Raw genomic sequence first — 22,311 nt, forward strand, 5'->3', positions numbered from 1 at the left:
AAAATCCCCACGTCAATTTATGAAAGGTTTCGCTGCGTTTTTTTCCGCAGCGTGGGCATGAGACGTTCTAAATCTCATACACTTTGCTGCCACTGTAAATTCTGCGGAATTTCCCCACAGAATTTGTTATCGAAATCGCTCAGCGTTTACGCTACGTGGAAACCTGGCTTGAAAACCTGACTATTTACTTGCTGCCCAATATATCCCACCGCACAATTGTTTTTTACTTCACCTGTCAGTGGTTTTAATGCTAAACAATTAGATAGGATGCTTCACAAAATTGCATGCTTTTTTATTTCCGTTTAATAGTGGTAGCAATAACCACTTGATCAAAACTAATGAAATTTCCTTAGACAAATTACCAGACTTATTTTATGGCAATTTTTATTAAGCTTCAGAGAAGAAAAATTTATTTTTACTGTCAATAACTAATGCAACTGTTGCAATACTTCTACTAAAAGTGATTATATACTTAAATATAAAAACAAGGGGACATATACAAAAACACCGAAAAAGGCCATACTTACAAATGGACACAGCCAGGTCAGAAAGGCTGATGGAGTGAGCAGGTGCTTTAAATAATAATAGCCACTCCCACTAGTCTTGAGGGGAGTGGTGTGTGTGGTGCATGGGATGTGTAGTAAGAAATAATAAATGAATAGTGTGTGTGCAAGTGTAATACTATAAGTGAAATATAGGGGGCACTTCACTCATTACTGCCCCCTATATTTCACTTATAGTATTACACTTGCACACACACTATTCATTTATTATTTCTTACTACACATCCCATGCACCACATACCACTCCCCTCAAGACTAGTGGGAGTGGCTATTATTATTTAAAGCACCTGCTCACTCCATCAGCCTTTCTGACCTGGCTGTGTCCATTTGTAAGTATGGCCTTTTTCGGTGTTTTTATACTTAAATATAACCAACATCAGCAAGCATTAATACATAAGCCCTTTATAATGCTCTAGTTTCCCGATTATCAATCTATACACAGTATGCGAGGCAGCCCAGTGCATTTAAAATCTCACTAGCTGCCCTCCCTGCATCAACAAAATAGAGCTTCAGTTGGCAGCACATTGCGACAGACTGTGAACATTTAACTCCTTAGTGACCAGCCTATTTTAGGCCTTAATGACCAAGCTATTTTTTACGTTTTTCCATCGTGTCATTCAAAGAGCTATAACTTTTTTACTTTTGCGTCGACATAGCTGTATAAAGGTCTTGTTTTTTCGGGACAAATTTGTATTTTTTAATAGCACCATTTTGGGGTACATAGAATTTATTGATTAACTTTAACTAACTTTTTTTTGGGGGGGGGGGGGGAATAGAAAAAAAACCCAGCAATTTCGCCACACTTTTTTGCATCCTAAATTTACAACGTTTATCTTGTGGTATAAACAACACCATTTTATTCAGCGGGTTGTTACGATTGCAACAATACCAACTTTATATAGATTTTGTATGTTTTACTACTTTTACACAGTAAGGCCTCATTTACACGAGCGTGTGCGTTTTGCGCGCGCAAAAAACGCTGCGTTTTGCGCGCGCAAAAGGCACTTGGCAGCTCCGTGTGTCATCCGTGTATGATGCGCGGCTGCGTGATTTTCGCGCAGCCGCCATCATAGAGATGAGGCTAGTCGACGTCCGTCACTGTCCAAGGTGCTGAAAGAGTTAACTGATCGGCAGTAACTCTTTCAGCACCCTCGACAGTGAATGCCGAACACAATATACACCAACCTGTGAATAAAAAAAGACTTTCATACTTACCAAGAACTTCCTGCTTCCCCCAGTCCGGGCTCCCGGCCGTTGCCTTGGTGACGCGTCCCTCTCTTGTCATCCGGCCCCACCTCCCAGGATGACGCCGCAGTCCATGAGACCGCTGCAGCCTGTGATTGGCTGCAGCCTGTGCTTGGCCTGTGATTGGCTGCAGCTGTCACTTGGACTTAACTGTCATCCCGGGAGGTCGGACCGGAGTTATCGGTAAGTCAGAACGTCTTTTTTTTTTTACAGGTTCATGGATTTTCGGAGCGGAAGTCACTGTCCATGGTGCTGAACCAGTTTAACGCTTTCAGCACCGTGGACAGTGACTGTCTCCTGACGTCGCGTACCCGAACATTTTTTACCGGTTTCGGTCAAAACGAGTTTGGCCGAACCCGGTGAAGTTCGGTGCGCTCATCTCGAATTTGACACTCCGTTTGGATGTTTGTAAACAGAAAAGCACGTGGTGCTTTTCTGTTTACATTCAGGAGTTTGACAGCTCTTGCGCGAATCACGCAGTTCGCACGGAAGTGCTTCCGTGCGGCATGCGTGGTTTTCACGCACCCATTGACTTCAATGGGTGCGTGAGTGCGCGAAAAACGCACGATTATAGAACATGTCGTGAGTTTTTTTCTGCGCACACGCGCTGAGCGCAATTCACGCATCGTCTAAACTGCCCCATTGACTAATATAGGTGCGTACGACATGCGTGCAAAGCACGCGCGTCGCACGCGCGTATAATACGTTCGTGTAAATGAGGCCTAAAAAACACTTTTTTCAAAATCAAAATTATTTGGTTTTGTGTCTCCATATTTCAAGAGCCATAACTTTTTTATTTTTCCGCCGATGAAGTTGTAGGAGGGCTTTTTTTTTTTGCGGGACTCGTAGTTTTTATTGATACCATTTTGGAGTAGATGTGACTTTTTGATCACATTTTTTAAAGCAGTATTGCATTGTTTTTTATTTTTTACGGCGTTCACCGTGCGGGTTAAATAATGTAATATCTTTATAGTTGGGGTCATTACGGACGTGGCGATACCAAATGTGTAACTTTTTTTAATAAAGCACTTTGTAATTTATTTATATTTATTAACTTAAATAAAGTTTTTTTTTTTTAGACTAGCCCCACTAGGGAATTTCACTATGCGATCTTCCGATGGCTTTTATAATGCACTGCAATACTTCTGTATTGCAGTGTATTGGTGCCTGTCTGTGTAAAACAGATAGGCATCTGCTAGGCCATGCCTCTGGCATGGCCTAGAAGGCATAACTAGTGGCAGAGCTGGGGGCCTTTATTAGGCCCCCCGGCTGCCATAGAAACCATTGACACCCTGCGATCTTACTCAGGGTGTCGGTGGGGTGAGAAGGGGAGCTCCGGAGGTAGATGAGAGCAGGGAGATTTAACGTTTATTTATTCCGATGCAGCGCCGTGAAAAGGAGTATTGGCGGTCACTAACTGGTTAATACAGGCTGCCATAAATTGTGTATTCTGATAAAAAAAATCTGAAGTCAGAATTCTTTACCCTTGTAAGGCTAGAATCACGTATATGCTGTTTTTATAGTTGTTTTTTTTGCCAAATACATGAGTTGATACAAAAAGAGTGAGACATATCAGTCTTCCTTTTATACTTTTCCTTCTTTTTGCATCTCCTCCTGTGTTCATCTCAAACTGCAAGTGTGATTCCAGCCTAAAGAGAGCAAGTCCGATAAAAGCATCAGGTTAGTAAATTAGGTTCCTTAACCCTTTCACGCTGCAGCCCTTTTTCAGATTTTCATTTTCGTTTTTTCCTCCCCACCTTCCAAAGGCCATAACACCTTTATTTTTCCGTCGATATAGTACTATGAGGGCTTGATTTTTGCGGGACAAGTTGTAGTTTTTTGTAGCACCATTTATTTTGCCGTATAATGTACTAGGAAACGGGAAAAAAAATTGTGGGGTAGAAAATGAAAAAAACAGCGATTCCGCCATGGTTTTTTGCGCACCATTTTTACAAAATTTACTGTACAATTAAAACAACATATTCATTTTATTCTATGGGTCAATACGATTACGCCGATACCAAATATGTGTAGGTTTTTCTATATTTTACTACTTTTACAAGTAAAAACCTAAGTGTAAAAAAGAAAATTTATTTTGTTTCGCCAAATTCCGAGAGCCGTAACGTCTTTATTTTTCCGTCGATTAAGTGGTATAAGGGCTTATTTTTTGCGGGATAAGCTGTAGTTTTTAATAATACCATTTTGGTGTGAATGTGACGGTTTGATCACTTTTTATTTCATTTTTTTGTGGGAGATTAGGTGAACAAAAAATAGAGATTCTGGCGTTTACAATTATTTTTTTTTACGGCGTTCACCGGGCGGGTTAAATAATGATATATTGTGATAGTTCAGACTTTTACGGACGCAGCGATACCAATTATGTTTATTTAATTTTTTACTATGCTCTAGGGGGGAAATGGGAAAAGGGGGGTTTTTTGAACTTTTAATATTTATTTTTTTTTTACACAAAAAAAACAACTTTATTTAACTCATTTTTACATTTTTTTATTAGTCCCCCTAGGGGACTTCAACCAGCGATCGTTAGATCTCTTGCACGATATACTGCAATACTAATGTATTGCAGTATATCGTGATTCTGACAGTCTACTATGAAGCCCTGCCGGGGGCAGAGCTTCATAGGAGTACCAAGATGGCGGACCTGGGGGACTTAGTCAGACCCCCAGGCAGCCGTGTGAACCAACGGCTCCCCCCGATCTCGCCGCGGGGGGAGGGGGGGGGCCTTTGAGACGTTACAGGGGGTCGCACCCCTGTTTTTAGTAATTTAAATGCCGCGATCTCTATTGAACGCGGCATTTAACGGGTTAAACAAGCGGGATCGTGCTAAAGCGCGATCCCGCTCGTAACCCGGAAGTGTCGGCTGTAACACACAGCCGACACACTCGCTCTATGGAGCGGACTCAGCCCGTGAGCCCGCTCCATATTCCCCCACCCGGCGTGCGCCGTATATATATACGGCGGATGTCGGGAAGGGGTTAATGTAATAATTAAAGTGAAGCTTCAGTCAATGGCTTCCTTCATACAGGCTTTGTCTCTGACGTTTTAAACTGCATGTAAAAATGCCAGTGTATATTTAAAATGTAACGTACGTTTTTACACTCCTATTTTAATTTACCGTCATTTTGTACAAATGCGTAAAATGGCAAAAAAAATGGTGTTAATCAAACCTAAGGTCCAGTTGACACTTTGCATTATCATGCAGTTTTTACATGAAGGATTTTTTTTGCCTGAGAGTGGATCCCCCCCAAGAATTTTAATTCTCCTCCCTTTAGGCTCCATTTAAGATAATAAAAAAAACTGCATAAAAAATGCTAAGGGTGCATACCACTACAATATGTAAAAAAACACAGTAAAAACCAAACCATGGTAAAGTTGTGTGCAATAATCCTGTTCTGTGGCACTTGGAGACTACAATTTTGAATTATGGAGCCATTCCGTGTGTTGCCTTATGGCGCCTCTGTACGGCAATGTATTCTGTGGGAGACTATGTCTGTAATATGTCATGCGATGGAATGTGCCACAATTTTTTTATAAATCAATGAGAAAAAAAACAACTAATTTGTCAGAGGCATATAAAAAGGTACGGTATTGGGCTCACAGATTTCTATAGGTTCTTTATAGAGGATCCGTATTTATAAAGGCTAAACCTGTGTATCATTCCTCTTGAATCACTTCTAGGAAGTGTTCCTACAAATGCCTCTATAGAAAGTGGATTCACGATACAGAGTAGAACAGGGTCAACTCAATTATACGGTACTACATGGAATGTTGGGGGGGGGGGGGTATTATACATCAAAAACATCATAGCAAAGCATGCACATAGACGTGCAAAAGATATTAAGTCATCCAATTTTCTCAATTGGGTTTGTACATTGTAAATCGCATCTCTGTATTTTGTAATATAGACCTGAAAATGTATTTAAAATGACAACATGATGTTACACAGCATAACGTCCTATTCAAACTACAACAAATTCAGAACTCCTACCGTACCGGAAAACATAAATCTGAATCATCTGAACAGCTCAGGCATGAGGTAAGATCTTTGAGAGTGGTCTTCAAGGCAAACTTCATTGCTAAAATAGCCAGTTGTAAAGAAAGGATTTTTTCCTCCATTTTGTCTCCAGAAAGTATGTCCGCAATATGCTTTTGATGTCTCCTCACATTAGATAGAAAATATCTTATTTACTGTACAACAGAGCTAATCCAGATTAGGCTTGAACAGAGCATGTAAGGAAGTGGCCCTGCACAATCATCCTGTTGTGAGAACTAACTAAACCGGGATTATTTGGGATTACTTGCTTGATGTTGACCATATGTTAACCTGAAGTGGTTTGTGGACATCCTGTTTGTCATCATTTTTAATGTTCTAGCAATTAAGTCATGTATATGCAATCATGTATGCATACATAAATTGGGGAAGATTCTTCTGGTCTCTGAAATAGCTACGGAGGCGTTTGCTTACACTTTGGAAGCAAAAAATGTACAGAGCTATAAAAAAAAATCCCAGCTTGTGTGGCTGTAAAGGCTAAAAATCGAAATTGTGCCTTTACCCAACAATACTTAAAGAGGCTCTGTCACCAGATTTTGCAACCCCTATCTGCTATTGCAGCAGATAGGCGCTGCAATGTAGATTACAGTAACGTTTTTATTTTTAAAAAACGAGCTTTTTTGGCCAAGTTATGACCATTTTTGTAGTTATGCAAATGAGGCTTGCAAAAGTCCAAGTGGGTGTGTGTAAAAGTAAAAGTCCAAGTGGGCGTGTATTAGGTGCGTACATCGGGGCGTTTTTAATACTTTTACTAGCTGGGCGCTCTGAAGAGAAGTATCATCCACTCCTCTTCAGAACGCCCAGCTTCTGACAGTGCAGATCTGTGTCGTCACTCACAGGTCCTGCATCGTGTCGGCCACATCGGCACCAGAGGCTACAGTTGATTCTGCAGCAGCATCAGCGTTTGCAGGTAAGATCGACTTACCTGCAAACGCTGATGCTGCTGCAGAATCAACTGTAGCCTCTGGTGCCGATGTGGCCGACACGATGCAGGACCTGTGAGTGACGTCACAAATCTGCACTGTCAGAAGCTGGGCGTTCTGAAATGAGGTGGATGATACTTCTCGTCCGAGCGCCCAGCTAGTAAAAGTATTAAAAACGCCCCGATGTACGCACATAATACACGCCCACTTGGACTTTTACTTTTAAACACGCCCACTTGGACTTTTGCAAGCCTCATTTGCATAACTACAAAAATGGTCATAACTTGGCCAAAAATGCTCGTTTTTTTAAAAATAAAAACGTTACTGTAATCTACATTGCAGCGCCTATCTGCTGCAATAGCAGATAGGGGTTGCAAAATCTGGTGACAGAGCCTCTTTAAGTGACAATTAACGGGAAATAGATATTTATATCTCTCTCTCACACCACGTTGTACAGCTGCATACATCCTATATATAATACTTGGTAGAAGCACTTTTACATTTGTATACAGACAATCACAGTGATTCAGTTTGAGCATTGGATGGCTATGGGTTATTATGGAACTGAAATCTATGAATATAACATTAGGAACCATACTAACATATAATGAGGGCAAATGTCATTATGTGGGTCAAACTATATAGTTTTACCACTTCTGTCCTAAAATGAATAGCAAAATATCTATGACAAAGCACACTGTTAAAGCGTTGGCAAAACTATGGGTGCGTCCAGAAGGAAGGCAGTTTAATTTGTCTTATTAAAAGGAAGCTGGACAATGACTTTAATAGCTTTAGGCAAACCATAAAATATGTTCACAGTTATATCTTACAACACAAACAATATTCATACAGATGGAAAAATGAGTTACTGATGGTTGTTAAGTCAAATAAGAGCTTTACAGCTAAAAACAAGCAGTTTTGGGAACCTGGTGGCAAGGAGAACAGATGTACTTTACATTAGCTCTGTATTTTGTGCGCTTTAAATTGCACATTTATGCGGTTTCTTTTAGTCATAAGAAAGAGGGGGGGGGGGCAGAACCAGACCCCCTGGCACTATGGACCTGTTTTTTGGTGAACCTCAGACATTGGTATCCCCTACCCCAAGTGCGTGAAAGGATTTTCTGGAGCTACAACTTGTACTAAGGGCCCAGTGCGATGGAGCGTCTCTGACTTACAACCTCTCATCTCATCCGGAGTCATGGCCAGCTCCTTGGCACAGTATACAAAGGCCTGCTCTCCCTCAATACGAAGATGAGTCCACAGCAGCTTTACTAAACACCTGGAATCCATAGCGGCCGACTGAGGGGAACCTGCTTAACCCGCAGGCCATCCAAGTTCTCCCTTTCCAGAGACTAGGGCATGGGCTGTCTGACTTATTCCCCCTCTGTACCCTCCACAGCTAGCTCCACTGCCCCACCTCAAGTCATTACAGTTGAGGAAGACAGATTGGTCGGCGACTATCTTCTGTTTCATGCAGACCTTGAGAGAGTTGCATCTCGTCTTGAATTGGCACAACGTGATGAAGTTAGATGTTAAAACTGACCTGAGCCTTACAATTGAACGTGTAGATAGATTGAGGAGTGCAAAGTGGTATGAGATTCCTCCAATCTCCGCTCAGGACCTAATACATGGCAACCAACTCACTTGCTACAAACGAAGATGCCCGATAGACAATATGGACAATAAAACCCTCCTAAGCAAAGTTAAGAGGCCTGGCGGACTTAGTACTGTTAGGAAACTACCTTCTCTTTAAGATTGTCATGACTATTAGCCTAGCTTCTGGGTGGCTCTGGTTTAAGATGCAGAGCCAATCTCTTCTTCCGATCAGATTTTAGGGTGGAGTATTTAAAGAGGCTCTGTCACCAGATTTTCAAACCCCTATCTCGTATTGCAGCAGATCGGCGCTGCAATGTAGATAACCGTAACATTTATTTTTTTCAAAAACTAGCATTTTTGGCCAAGTTATGACCATTTTTATATTTATGCAAATGAGCCTTTCTTAAGTACAACTGGGCGTGTTTAAAGTTATGTCCAAGTGGGCGTGTATTGTGTGTGTACATCTGGGCGTTTTTACTTGTTTTACTAGCTGGGCGTTGTGAATAGAAGTGTATGATGCTGACGAATCAGCATCATCCACTTCTCTTCGTTAACACCCAGCTTCTGGCAGTGCACAGACACAGCGTGTTCTCGAGAGATCACGCTGTGACGTCACTTCCTGCCCCAGGTCCTGCATCGTGTCGGACGAGTGAGGACACATCGGCACCAGGCGACAGAGGCTACATCGACACCTGCAAACGCTGATGCTGCTGCAGAATCAACTGTAGCCTCTGTCGCCTGGTGCCGATGTGTCCTCGCTCGTCCGACACGATGCAGGACCTGGGGCAGGAAGTGACGTCACAGCGTGATCTCTCGAACACGCTGTGTCTGTGCACTGCCAGAAGCTGGGTGTTAACGAAGAGAAGTGGATGATGCTGATTCGTCAGCATCATACACTTCTATTCACAACGCCCAGCTAGTAAAACAAGTAAAAACGCCCAGATGTACACACACAATACACGCCCACTTGGACATAACTTTAAACACGCCCAGTTGTACTTAAGAAAGGCTCATTTGCATAAATATAAAAATGGTCATAACTTGGCCAAAAATGCTCGTTTTTGAAAAAAATAAATGTTACGGTTATCTACATTGCAGCGCCAATCTGCTGCAATACGAGATAGGGGTTTGAAAATCTGGTGACAGAGCCTCTTTAAGTCTGGTCAGTTCTTTCATTGTTGCTTGTGAATTTCTTTGGGTATGCAAGTATCTGATCAAGCTCCTAGCTACTCCTTGTATCAACTGACTATTTGGATTATTGCAACTGGACATAGGATTGGTCTTTAGATTAACCCTTTTGCTCACTGATTTGGACATTCTGCTCTCGGCTGGTTTTGACCACTGCAAATCCTGGTATTCTTCTGCTTTCTGATTTGGACTTACAGTCTCTCCTGGTTGTGTACTCCGTTTGCTGTTTACCCACGGTCTGGCTGGTTTCTGTTTTGGTATTGCCTGCATTGCATCTCCTGTCCACACTATATTCTGTTAATGCAACCAGGGTTCTATGCAGCCAAATCCAACCTGCCTTGTGGTGGGCTCTGGTGAAGAATATAGAGTAGCCTAAGGGTATGTGCACACGATAGCAAGCATTTACGTCTGAAAAGACAGACTGTTTTCAGGAGAAAACAGCTGCCTCGTTTCAGACGTAAATGCTCCTCCTCGCATTTTGTGAGGCTTCTCTGACAGCCGTAAATTTTGAGCTGTGCTTCATTGAGTTCAATGAAGAACTGCTCAAATTACGTCTGAAAAAAGTGTCCTGCACTTCTTTTGACGAGGCTGTATTTTTACGCGTCAGCGTTTGACAGCTGTCAAACGACGATGCGTAAATGACAGGTTGTCTGCACAGTACGTCGGCAAACCCATTCAAATGAATGGGCAGATGTTTGCCGACGTATTGTAGCCCTATTTTCAGACGTAAAACGAGGCATAATACGCCTTTTACGTCTGAAAATTGGTCGTGTGAACCCAGCCTTAGACTCTACTGATCAGAGTAGTGACGGACTTGAGGTAGCGTATTACCTGCATGCTTTATCCAGGCAGTCTCCATCTGCCTTTGTGGAATCGCTTACAGAGCAATTCAATAACTTGCACTCTGGGGAATTGCTCAACTGCTGATTCCATTACATGTACCAGATCAGGACCTGGTCACCGTTTTATCCTCTATTCTTTACAACCTTGGGCCGTCAATAAGATCAGCCTGCACTCTATAGGCCTATTGCTTGAGGCAATATAGGGATGCCAACCCTTCTACACCACCAGATGCGATTTGCAAATTTTACATAACGAAAGATAATCGGTCCACCTTGCTTAAGCATCTATGTAATCAAGAACCCCTGGAATGCCAGGGAGATTACCTTCAAATACTCCTCGACCGGTCTAGATGGACTCTAGCCCAACGTGCAGCTCTAAAGCCTCTTATGGATAGACTCTGCTCTTGTGCCATCACATACAAGTGGCGATTTCTTTTTTCCCTTCTGGCAATAAAGGATGGTATTCAAGTCATTCTACAGTCCCCAATGGATTGGCAACGGTTTCTCCACAACTCTTAAGTGGGGAAGGTTTTTCTCCCTAGATGGTCTCTGCAAGCTGCACTGTCCTTGACAATAGATTCACAAGGAGATCCCTCCAAATCACTATTGAGAAGTCGTCCTCGGCTATCTGAAGAGGTTACTTAAAATCAAACTTTACTTGGTTCCTGCCCTTTCCATCACACTATGAGTACATGTACTATGTTATTTGTGTTGCTTCTGGTTATGGTGCCAATAGACACGTCTTCTGCTGCTTCTTTTTCTTCCCCACTAAGGATTGGAGGCATAGTACCTCCTGCTGCATCATAGTTGCCACATCAACTCCCTGACATACGGAATTCATCCCCCTCTCCCACTTAGGGGACAGTTGGTTGGCCACTATTATTGATCTATACACACCGTAGGTCTTGAACGACTTATACTTGTTTACATTAATCTGTAATGCCATTATGTACTCCCTTTCTGATAGGCTTAACTTGTTTTTCCTCCTGATATGGTACGGTTCTAATTCTTACTTTCCGACATCCCCTTGTATATGATACGTGCTAGACATTGTATTTCAAAGTCCTTTACTTAGTTCCTTTGCTTTTAGCATCAATAAAGCTTGCCCCACCACCGTAGGCTCCATTTCTTGTCTGGGATTACTTTAATGTAAATACATTTCATGCTTTTAACAAAGAAGCATCTCCATTCTGCAGTCATGCTTAACATTTAAAACGTATCTATTGAGGTAACAGTCATTCCATCCTTAACCCCTTAGTGACCACTAATACGCCTTTTAACGTGATCCACTACTGGGCTTTAGGCTAGGCTGACGCCTTTTCACGTCAGCCTAGTCTAAGTCCTGCACGGGTCTCCCGTGCAGGCAGGAGCCGGGGCTCTGCAGTCTGATGACAGCTGAGCTCCTGCTCCAACGCCCGCGATCGAAGTTTACTTCGATCGCGGCCGTTTAACCCGTTAAATGCCGCCGTCAATAGCGACCGCGGCATTTAACTTTGTTTACAGAGGGAGTGCGCTCCCTCTGTCACCCATCGGCGGCCCGCGAATGCAATCGCGGGTCTCCGATGGGGTGTCATGGTAGCCGGGGGACTGATAAAAGCCCCCAGGTCTGCCCTGGACATATGCCTGTTAGGACGCGCCGGAGGCACGTCCTAACAGATTGCCTGTCAGATTTACACTGACAGGCAATAATGCTCTGGTATACGAAGTATACCAGAGCATTATAGCAGCGATCGGAATATCGCACAGTAAAGTCCCCTAGTGGGACTAATAAAATCAGTCATCAAAGTGAAATAAAGATTATTAATAAAAAGTACAGTAAAAAAATAAAACCATTTTTTTCCATAAAATGGTTTTATTTAGTAAAAGTGTAAAAAAAAAAAAAAAGTACACATGTGGTATCGCCGCGACCGTAATGACTCCATTAATAAAGTTAATATGTAATTTAAACCGCAAAGTGAACACCGTAAAAAAAAACGCCAAAAACTATGGCGAAATTGCAATTTTTTTCCATTGCCCCCCAAAAAAGTCATAATAAAAATGAATCAATAAGTCCCATGTACCCCAAAACAGTACCATTCAAAACTACGTCTTGTCCCGCAGAAAACAAGCCCAAAAAAATCACTACATTGATGGAAAAATAAAAAAATTACGGCTCTTGGAAAGCGACGATGCAAAAACAAATAATTTTAGTTCAAAAGTGTTTTTATTGTGCAAAAGTCGTAAAACATAAAAAAACCTCCACATATGTGGTATCGCCGTAATCGTACTGACCCATAGAATAAAGGTCACATGTTAATTACGTCGCACAGTGAACGGCGTCAATTTAAAAACGCATAGAACAATGGCGGAATTTCAGGTTTTTTTTATAATCCCCCCCCAAAAAGGTTAATAAAAGTTAATATAAAAATTATATGTACCCAAAAATGGTGCCATTAAAAAGTACAACTAATCCCGCAAAAAACAAGTCCTCATACAGCTATGTAGACGAAAAAATAAAAACGTTATAGCTCTTTGAATGCGACTATAGAAAAACGAATAAAATAGCTTGGTCATTAAGGCCTAAAATGGGCTGGTCACTAAGGGGTTAATACATTATGAACGCATATGCCTGGAAGAAGTGTGAAGAGAGTGGATATTTGTGTGTCAGAAATGAAGGCATGTGGTTGGTTATATGCATATGTGACAAAGTCAAAATAATTTGTAGGTTGATTATAAAAATTGTATTTGGCAGTTTCTCAAGTAAAGTAGAGATAGGTATGACCAGTAGCAGAAGACTTTAATTATCTGTAGGCCAAGGCTATACGGTATTAGTACTCCCTCAGAATGGATGTGGATGGGGATAAAATATAGAATATATAAAAATGATGTGGCATTAAGCACATAATCAGAAACATTACTTATCCATATCTTTTGGAGCATTTTTTTCCCACAAATGAGGACAGATCCATATTTGTTATTATTAAGCAGGGTTCTACACACTTGTCGCGTATGTCAAGAACCAGTTGTTCAAACCTGTCAAGTTGCAGAAACAGAGGACTAACCTAGCAGACAGCAAGAGAAGCAGCCAATTAGAGTCAACTGCCACAAACCAACAGAGAACAATGGGAAAATGATTCCCAGTATATGTTAGGCAAGTCTCCAAAACACACAAAAAAAAAACAACAATACAGTTTAGCACCCCAAGTTCGTTGTGTATAGTCAAGTATAAATGGTCCGATGCACACATATTACAGCTAAAGAAAATGCAAGAAATTTAAATTTGACTAACTTAGGCTTTAAAAAACTGTGTTTCATTTGTTTCTTCTTTGCATATTTGTCTTTGTGGCCAATAAAAGAATGATATCCGGACAGGATTTATTACTTACATATTAAAGGTACTGTATGGACAATTAGTCAATATCACTTACTAATTATTCATATAATTTCATTACTAAATGAGTAGACCCATGAGCAGAGTGAAAAAAAAGCCTGCAATGCACATATGTACAACATACCGTTCCATTGTTATATAGTAAAATAAATGCGGCACTCGAGCTTTACCGCTTATTAAAGCTGCGTAATTTAGATCACAATGCTAAAAGCATTGACTCGGACCGCCTACTTTACTTCAAATTAATCTATAATAATCTGAAAGTGATGGTTGCCCCTAGCAACTCAGTGTTAACTCTTCACGTGATACTAAATTCTCATTTACTGTTTAAGCCCGACATACATTTATCTCAGAACTGATTAACTGCATTATACTATACATAAGCCTTTATTTCACAGCAAAGGGTTACAGCTTTCATTGCAATCGTCATCAATAAAGAAAATGCAATAAAATAATCTTCGTAAACAAAACGACAGTCCAGTACAGCAATGCAAACAGCAATTTTCAGAGTTTATATATATATATATATATATATATAGCAATGTATAAAGTAGATTAACAGAATAGTTTGCTTATAACAACGTGAGATCACTGAAAGATTAATTCAAATTAAACAGTCATTAACAAGGCATGGATATAGTTAAACTAATACATATATACAGGATCTACATATAAAATAAATATATACATACACACTAACACGGATGAGAGATCATGTAGTACACCTTATGCACAAAATAAAATCAACTAAACATGAAAATGTTACGTAGAACATTTGGCTAATTCACTTACTTGATATATGAGGCAAATTAAATCGGATTCCATGGACACAAAATAAGTGATCAGGTATACAGCTGTTGCCTGTGCGGAAATGAGTAATGCTCTCGCAGTGCTCTGAAATCATCCCAACTGGCTGTTTCGCCTAGCGCCACCAACCTCTCGTTCATGAAAGAGCTCCTGACAGAGACTTGCGATTCTCCCCCCCCCCCCCATCCCTTTTATCATAGATTTGCCTGTGGAACACTATCGTTACAATACAAATGGTTCGATTGCTGGCAGTCAGCTAATATTTACTGGAGAAATGTACATTGCATAATTGCCAAGCATAATTCAATGTAACGTAACATTGAAAGCTTTTGATTAACAGTGACATGTGCAGCTCCAGAACAGCATGAAACAAAATGTTCCTTTTTTCTTGCAGAGGGAAAGTCGGAGCAATAGTGTTCATTAGTATTAGAGAGTTAAAAACGGAATAGACGTCACACAGGCAGCAACGTCTCGCTGTCACTAGAGTTTTAGCCCTGGATTGTGCTAGCAACACACTTGGTTAAAACAAATAAATGACTTCGGAAGAGAACATTGACAGTAATGGGCACCTCCAGCAAAAAGCTCCCTGTTATTCACTGAGGTTTTTTTCTTAAATTGCAGAGCTTTCGAAGGCTGAGATACAGCAGCTGTTCATTCCATCTACAATTCTGGATGTAGGACAGTGACATCACTACAACCCGTCATTCTCATGACATACCGGTTATTACAACATATGGCCATTATTCAGAAACAGTGCCTACCTTTTTTATACCATTTCTATTCGATCAATGGACACGATACTATCTAGCTCCTGCTGGATATTAGTTTTCACCGTGTGGTTCAGTGGACTCTAACCTGTGGCACTTCAGCTGGTTATACTACAACGTCCAACCTGGTGCCGTCTAGGCATGCTGGGAGGTGTAGTTTTGCAACAGATGGCATGCTACAGGTTTGGTAAAACTGGTCTGGGTCCTAAGTTCAAAATGACTGTCTGAAATACGGATCATGTATAAAGCCATGCTACAGGATGTAAAAATGCTGTAAATGGGAACGCAGCCTGCTGAGCAGAGTACTCAAAGTACATTTCCACCCAAACATTTATATATAGAATGTAGTCCGCTTTATTTAAAAAAAAAATCACTGAAAGACCCAAACATCTCTTGCCCATAATAGGACTTTTCAGTCTCTGAATTACTCATTGTCTTAAGGGTAGTCGATCGTGGGAAGAACAAAACTGCCTATAGCAACGCTACTCCAGCTTTAATTTTTTTATGGCCTGCTGAAAGCAGCTACCTGATTGGTTGCTTTGTACTGGACATTACTCTTAAAAAACATGACAAAATAAGTGGAAGATGAGACCTTCCTGCTCTCAGCTGCTTTCTGATGGAAGTCGCATTGTAAGCGCTTTTTTTTCAGTGCAGCATGACAGTCTGGGGTCTACAATTGGGGTCCCCACTGTATCAACCAGTGCAGAGAGCTACGAAAAAAAGCACTCCTGGGGATCTAACATAGCACAACCCCTTTAAAATCAGTAAGGGTATGTTCACACGCAAAACAGCTGTAAAATACGGAGCTGTTTGAGGGAAAACAGCTTCTGATTTTCAGCCGTTTTTTATGCATCAAGCGTTTTTTTACGGCCGTTTCTGGAGCTGTTTTTCTATTGAGACAATGAAAAACTGCTCCTAAAACGGCTCAAGAAGTGACATGAACTTCTTCTTTACGGGGCGTTTTTTTATGCACGGTTTTTACAAACAGCCGCGTAAAACAACGCCCCGTGGGAGCAAAAAGCCAAGATGTTTGGCATCCAAAACGGCCCGAAAAAATGCTGAAAATAAGCAGTGTGAACATACCCTAAGAGTACAGGACATTCATTGATTTCAGTTAGAGAGGTTTCCCCCAATAGATCGTGTTAAAAAAAACAAAACCATATATATATATATATATATATATATATACACACACTTTCAGCTAAAAGTTCAATACTATTATAGAATTATGAATAAAATGCAATATATATGACTGCATTATGCTTTTGTTATGGTCCTGATTTGACAAAGCAACGAGTAGAACAGACTGCAACTGTGAGGGGGAAGGGCTGTCATTTTTGAACCCCCTCAGTCATTACTTGGAAGAGGAGCGGTGCCGCAGTGAAAATATCTATACATCTTTTATTTTTCTTCTAATGTTCACATAACTACGCAATCTATATTGCCTCACTGTAGATATCATGCTGTGTGAATTTCATAGCTATAAATACATGATCAACTACGGTATCTTGAGACAGTCCCACAAGTGAACTAAACCTTCTACATGGTTTCTCTTATTCCGAGGCATGTGGTTAAAGTATGTATGCCACCTCAAATGCCAATATGCTGTGGAACATACAAAAAGGCTACATGTCACTAAAGACACAAACCTACTTTCAAATGGAGGAAATAGGTAGAAAAGAGTCAGTCCTAAGATTTCATTTTCTTTTTGAATAACAAACTCCTTACCTTATAGGTTTGATCAATCCTTGGTCTGCACTGCACCTGATCTAAAGCATCATCTGTGCTGCTCCGTTTCAGAGTACCAATGGTGACATCTGGTACATTGATTAAATCTAAAATATCAAAGAAATGTTACCTCAGAAATATGGGAAAATAATACAACGAAGATAAACCAGGTCATCATTAATGCAAGTAAAATAGTAGGATTTTCACTATAAGGGTATGTGCACACGTAGTGACCAAAAACGTCTGAAAATCCAGAGCTGTTTTCAAGGGAAAACAGACCCTGCTTTTCAGACGTTTTTTGACCAACTCGCATTTTTCGCGGCGTTTTTGGAGCTGTTTTCATTGGAGTCTATGAGAAAACAGCTCCAAAAACGTCCAAAGAAGTGTCCTGCACTTCTTTTGACGAGGCTCTATTTTTACGCGTCGTCGTTTGACAGCTGTCAAACGACGACGCGTAAATAACAGGTCGTCTGCACAGTACGTCGGCAAACCCATTCAAATGAATGGGCAGATGTTTGCCGACGTATTGTAGCCCTATTTTCAGACGTAAAACGAGGCATAATACGCCTCGTTTACGTCTGAAAATAGGTCGTGTGAACCCAGCCTAAGGGGGAGTTCACACAGAGTTCTTTGACGAGGAATCCAAGCCGCAAAACGCACCAAAAAACCGTCAAAAATGCCTCCCATTGCATCCCTATCTTTGAGCGTTTACGCCTCTGACCTCCCATTGACATCAATGGGATGCAGAGTAAGCGTATTTCGCAGCGTTTTATGACTGCGGTGCTCAATGCTGCGAAAATCGGCGTGCAGGCAGAGGAAAATCTGCCTCAAAATTCCAAACTGAATTTTGGGGCAGATTTTCCTCCTGCAAAAAACTCTGTGTGAACCCAGCCAAAGGCTATGTTCACAAAGAGTTTTTGCAGGCAGAAAATTCTATCTCACAATTCCGTCGGGAATTTTGGGGCAGATTTTCATCTGCCTGCACGCCGTTTGCCGCATTTTTCGTCTGCGGCCATTGAGCGATGCGGGCAAAAAAAAATCCGAAATATGCTTTCTCTGCCTTCCATGATCAGAGATGAAAATGCCAGAAGATAGGGAATGTCGCTTCTTTTTCCCGCGACACTTTTTTCCGTTTGCGGGAAAAAACGCCTCTGCCTCCCATTGAAATCAATGGGAGGCATTTTTGGCCGTTTTTTGACACGTTAGGAATTTAATTAAACTCTAGCTCAAGTAAAATTGGACAAAAAAACACGTGTAAATAAGGCCGGGTACCCACGGGTAGGATACGCTGCATAAAACTACGCAGCGTATCCGACCCGTGGGAACCCGGCCTTATTTACATGTCTTTTTTTTTTGTCAGATTTTACTGGAGCTAAAGTTGAATTAAATTCCTATGTGCAGAGTATTTCTATCCTTTTTTATAAACATTTAGACCGGGTCCACACAGGAGAGAAACGCTGCAGGTTTTTTGTGCGGTAAATCCACAGTGAATTACAGTTCCAGCCATGTGGATAAAATCAAAACAAATATTATTCACCTGCTGCAGATCATTTCCCACATGGAAATCAGAGCATGTAAGGTTATGTTCACACGCCCTATTTACGGACGTAATTCAGGCATTTTTCGCCTGGAATTACGGCCGAAAAAATGGCTCCAAACATCTGCCCATTGAATTCAATTGGTCTTACGGTGTTCTGTGCAGACAGGCTGTAAAAAGACGGCCACCTCAAAGAAGTGCATGTCACTTCTCGGGACGTAATTGGAGCAGTTTATCATTGACTCCATTGAAAAACAGCTCCAATTACATCTGTAATGGACGCTGCGAAAAACGCTTGCACTTGCAAAAACTTCTGAAATTCAGGAGCTGTTTTCGCCTGAAAACAGCTCCGTAATTTCAGACGTATTTTACGTTTGCGTGTGAACATAACCTTAGGGATTTTCAAATTCTGCTCATTCTGTCTTGGATGATCACTGTGGATTTTACCCTTTTCATTGTAGAAAGTATGAAATCTACACTGAATCCGCAGCAAAATCCACACGTAACGAACGGGTACCATTAGGAAAAGCGCAGTTGAAAATATATATTGTGATGCAATTGATTTGTCACGGTCAAACAGTTTACATGCGCCTTGCGTAATCTTAATAATCCCCCTAGTGTTGATGTTGCTCTAGGTGACTACAGAGAGGACATAACTCCATAGGAATGCAATTATTGATCATGGTATCTCCCCTGCCAGGTAAGTATAGGAATGCAATTATTATCTGCACAGTTTTTCCACTGCGTTGTACCCATTGAAGTCCATAACCACATCATGTGCACATATACAATCCATGCTCCCCTGACGTTCCAATCATTCTAAAAAAATATCCTGTGTGTTATGATCATTTGATACAATACAGTGCCTGAGTCATAAGAGGCAACAAAAAACAGAATGAGTAGGAATATGTCACTATCACCCACCAGGCAAGGCATTCATCCACAAGAGTAGGAAAATGCAAAAACCTGTTACTGTTCAGTCATTTAACACATTCCAACCCTATAATTACTGCGCAGTCAGCGCTGCTCACTCCAATTCAGAATATCCGGAATAATGACAAGTGGATTACCACGAGAACAATCTAATTTATTGTTCGATCAACCAGACATAAATATTCTGGTCTACGGAGCTGCACGAAAATAAAGAGACTCTTACAGGTAAGGGCTAGATCACACTGGAACTTGAAACAATTCCTGTACGGACTATGCAGGGTGCCGGGTTTTCATTGCAGGGTATGCCTGAACTCTGCCATCAGCCAGTACATCACTGGTTAATTTATGAAGGAAAACTGCATTTCACCAATTTCAGTTGTCGTTTTGATGCGTTTTTTTTTTTAACCATACAAAGCAATGGACAAAAAAAAATAAAAATTTTTTTTAAAAAAGGACGAAAAATATCAGTCGTTCGTTTATACTTTTCCTTATTTTTGGATTTTTGGATACACTCCAGTGTGTGGCTAAAATATTTGCCACTAAAACTGCGTGATTCCAGGAACCAAATAGCAGCGTTACCACACGTTGCGCAAACATAAACCCCTAATCTAGAGTAAATAAACGGAAGTAGTATAAAAAAAAATGATCTTAAAGAGGCTCTGTCACCAGATTTTCAAATCCCTATCTCCTATTGCATGTGATCGGCGCTGCAATGTAGATAACAGTAACGTTTTTCTTTTTCAAAAACGAGCATTTTTGGCCAAGTTATGAGCATTTTTATATTTATGCAAATGAGCCTTTCTTATGGACAACTGGGTGTTTTTAACCCCTTCAGGACTGAGCCTGTTTTGGCCTTCAGGACGAAGCCGATTTTTCAAATCTGACGTGTCACTTTATGTGGTAATAACTCCGGAATGCTTATACCTATCCAAGCGATTCTGAGATTGTTTTCTCGTGACATATTGTACTTTATGTTAGTGAAAAAATTTGGTTGATAAATTCAATATTTATTTGTAAAAAACACCAAGATTTGGAGAAAATTTGCAAAAATTAGCATTTTTCTCAATTTTAAATGTATCTGCTTGTAAAACAGATAGTAATACCACACAAAATAGTTACTAGTTAACATCACCCATATGTCTACTTTATGTTTGCATCGTTTTTTGAACATTCTTTTATTTTTCTAGGACGTTACAAGACTTAGAACTTTAGCAGCGATTTCTCATATCTTCAAGAAAATTTCAAAGGGCGATTTTTACAAGGACCAATTCAGTTCTGAAGTGGCTTTGAGGGCCTTATATATTAGAAAGTCCCCATAAATCACCCCATTTTGAAAACTGCACCCCTCAAAGTATTCAAAACAGCATTCAGAAAGTGTATTAACCCTTTAGGCGTTTCACAGGAATTAAAGCAATGTAGAGGTGAAAGTTACAAATTTCATTTTTTTTTTACAAAACTCATTTGTAATACATTTTTTTCTGCACCACAGGAGGTTTTACCCGAGAAATGTAACTTATTATTTATTGCCCAGATTCTGCAGTTTTTAGAAATACCCCACATGTGGCCCTAGTGCGGTCATGGACTGAAACACCGGCCTCAGAAGCAAAGGAGCACCTAGTGGATTTTGGGGCCTCCTTTTTTTTAGCATATATTTTAGGTACCATGTCAGGTTTGAAGAGGTCTTGTGGGGCCAAAACAAAGACCCCCAAAAGTGACCTCATTTTGGAAACTACACCCCTCAGGGAATTTATCTAGGGGTATAATTAGCATTTTGAACCCACAGTTTTTTTGCTAAATTTATTTGAATTAGTTTGTGAAGGTGAAAATCTACTTTTTTCTGAAAAAACGTAGAAATTTGTAATTTTTTCAAGGAATAAAAGAGAAAAAACACCCCAACATATGTAAAGCAATTTCTTCCGATTATAGCAATACCCCATATGTGGTAATAAACTGCTGTTTGGACCCGCAGCAGGACTCAGAAGGGAAGGAGCACCATTTGGATTTTGAAATTCTGATTTTGCTGGAATAGTTTTCAGTGCCATGTCGCGTTTGAATTGCACTGGAGGGAATAAAATAGTGGAATCCCCCAGAAAGTGACCCCATTTTGGAAACTACACTCATCAAGGAATTTTTCTAGGGGTAAAGTTAGCATTTTGACCCCACGGTTGTTTTGCTGAATTCATTGGAATTATTCTGAAAAAAGGTACCCATTTTTAATTTTTACAAGGAATAAAGGCGAAAAAGCACCCCAACATTTGTAAAACCATTTCTCCCGATTACATAAATACGCCATATGTGGTAATAAACTGCTGTTTGGACCCACAGCGGGGCTTAGAAGGCAAGGAGCGCTATTTGGCTTTTGGAGCTCAAATTTAGCTGAAATGGTTTTTGGGTGCCATGTCGCATTTGCAAAGCCCCTGAGAGGCCAAAACAGTGGAAACCCCCCAAAAGTGGAAATTACACCACTTAAAGAATCTATCTAGGGGTATAGTGGGCATTTAAACCCCACAAGTCTTTTGCAGGATTTATTAGAATTGGGCCATGAAAATGAATATCAACATTTCTTCAACTAAAATGTTGCATTTTTTTTCAACTTTACAAAGGATAAAGGGGGTAAAAGCTGCCCAACATTTGTAAAGCAATTTCTCCCGAGTACGGCTGGACCCCACGTGTGGGCATAAATGTTTTTTTTTAGAAAGTAATTAACCCTTTCTGGACTGATCCATTTTTTTTTATTTTTTTT

At 40.6% G+C, this 22,311-nt stretch overlaps 1 protein-coding gene across 4 annotated transcripts in view; it reads right to left on the reverse strand.

The window, feature by feature from the left end:
- Positions 1-22,311, reverse strand: part of TIAM2 (TIAM Rac1 associated GEF 2) — a 393,945-nt gene that overhangs the window by 41,084 nt on the left and 330,550 nt on the right. For 3 of the 4 annotated variants that reach the window (XM_075862681.1, XM_075862682.1, XM_075862683.1), the window contains one exon: positions 17,099-17,205. In XM_075862681.1, the coding sequence (XP_075718796.1) occupies positions 17,099-17,205 (107 nt within the window). Of the gene's footprint in view, positions 1-14,588; positions 14,731-17,098; positions 17,206-22,311 lie in introns of those variants that run through there. The other variant, XM_075862685.1, reaches the window with a different exon arrangement.

This window comes from Rhinoderma darwinii, chromosome 4, assembly GCF_050947455.1.
Source record: "Rhinoderma darwinii isolate aRhiDar2 chromosome 4, aRhiDar2.hap1, whole genome shotgun sequence".
Classification (NCBI taxonomy): Eukaryota; Metazoa; Chordata; class Amphibia; order Anura; family Rhinodermatidae; genus Rhinoderma; species Rhinoderma darwinii.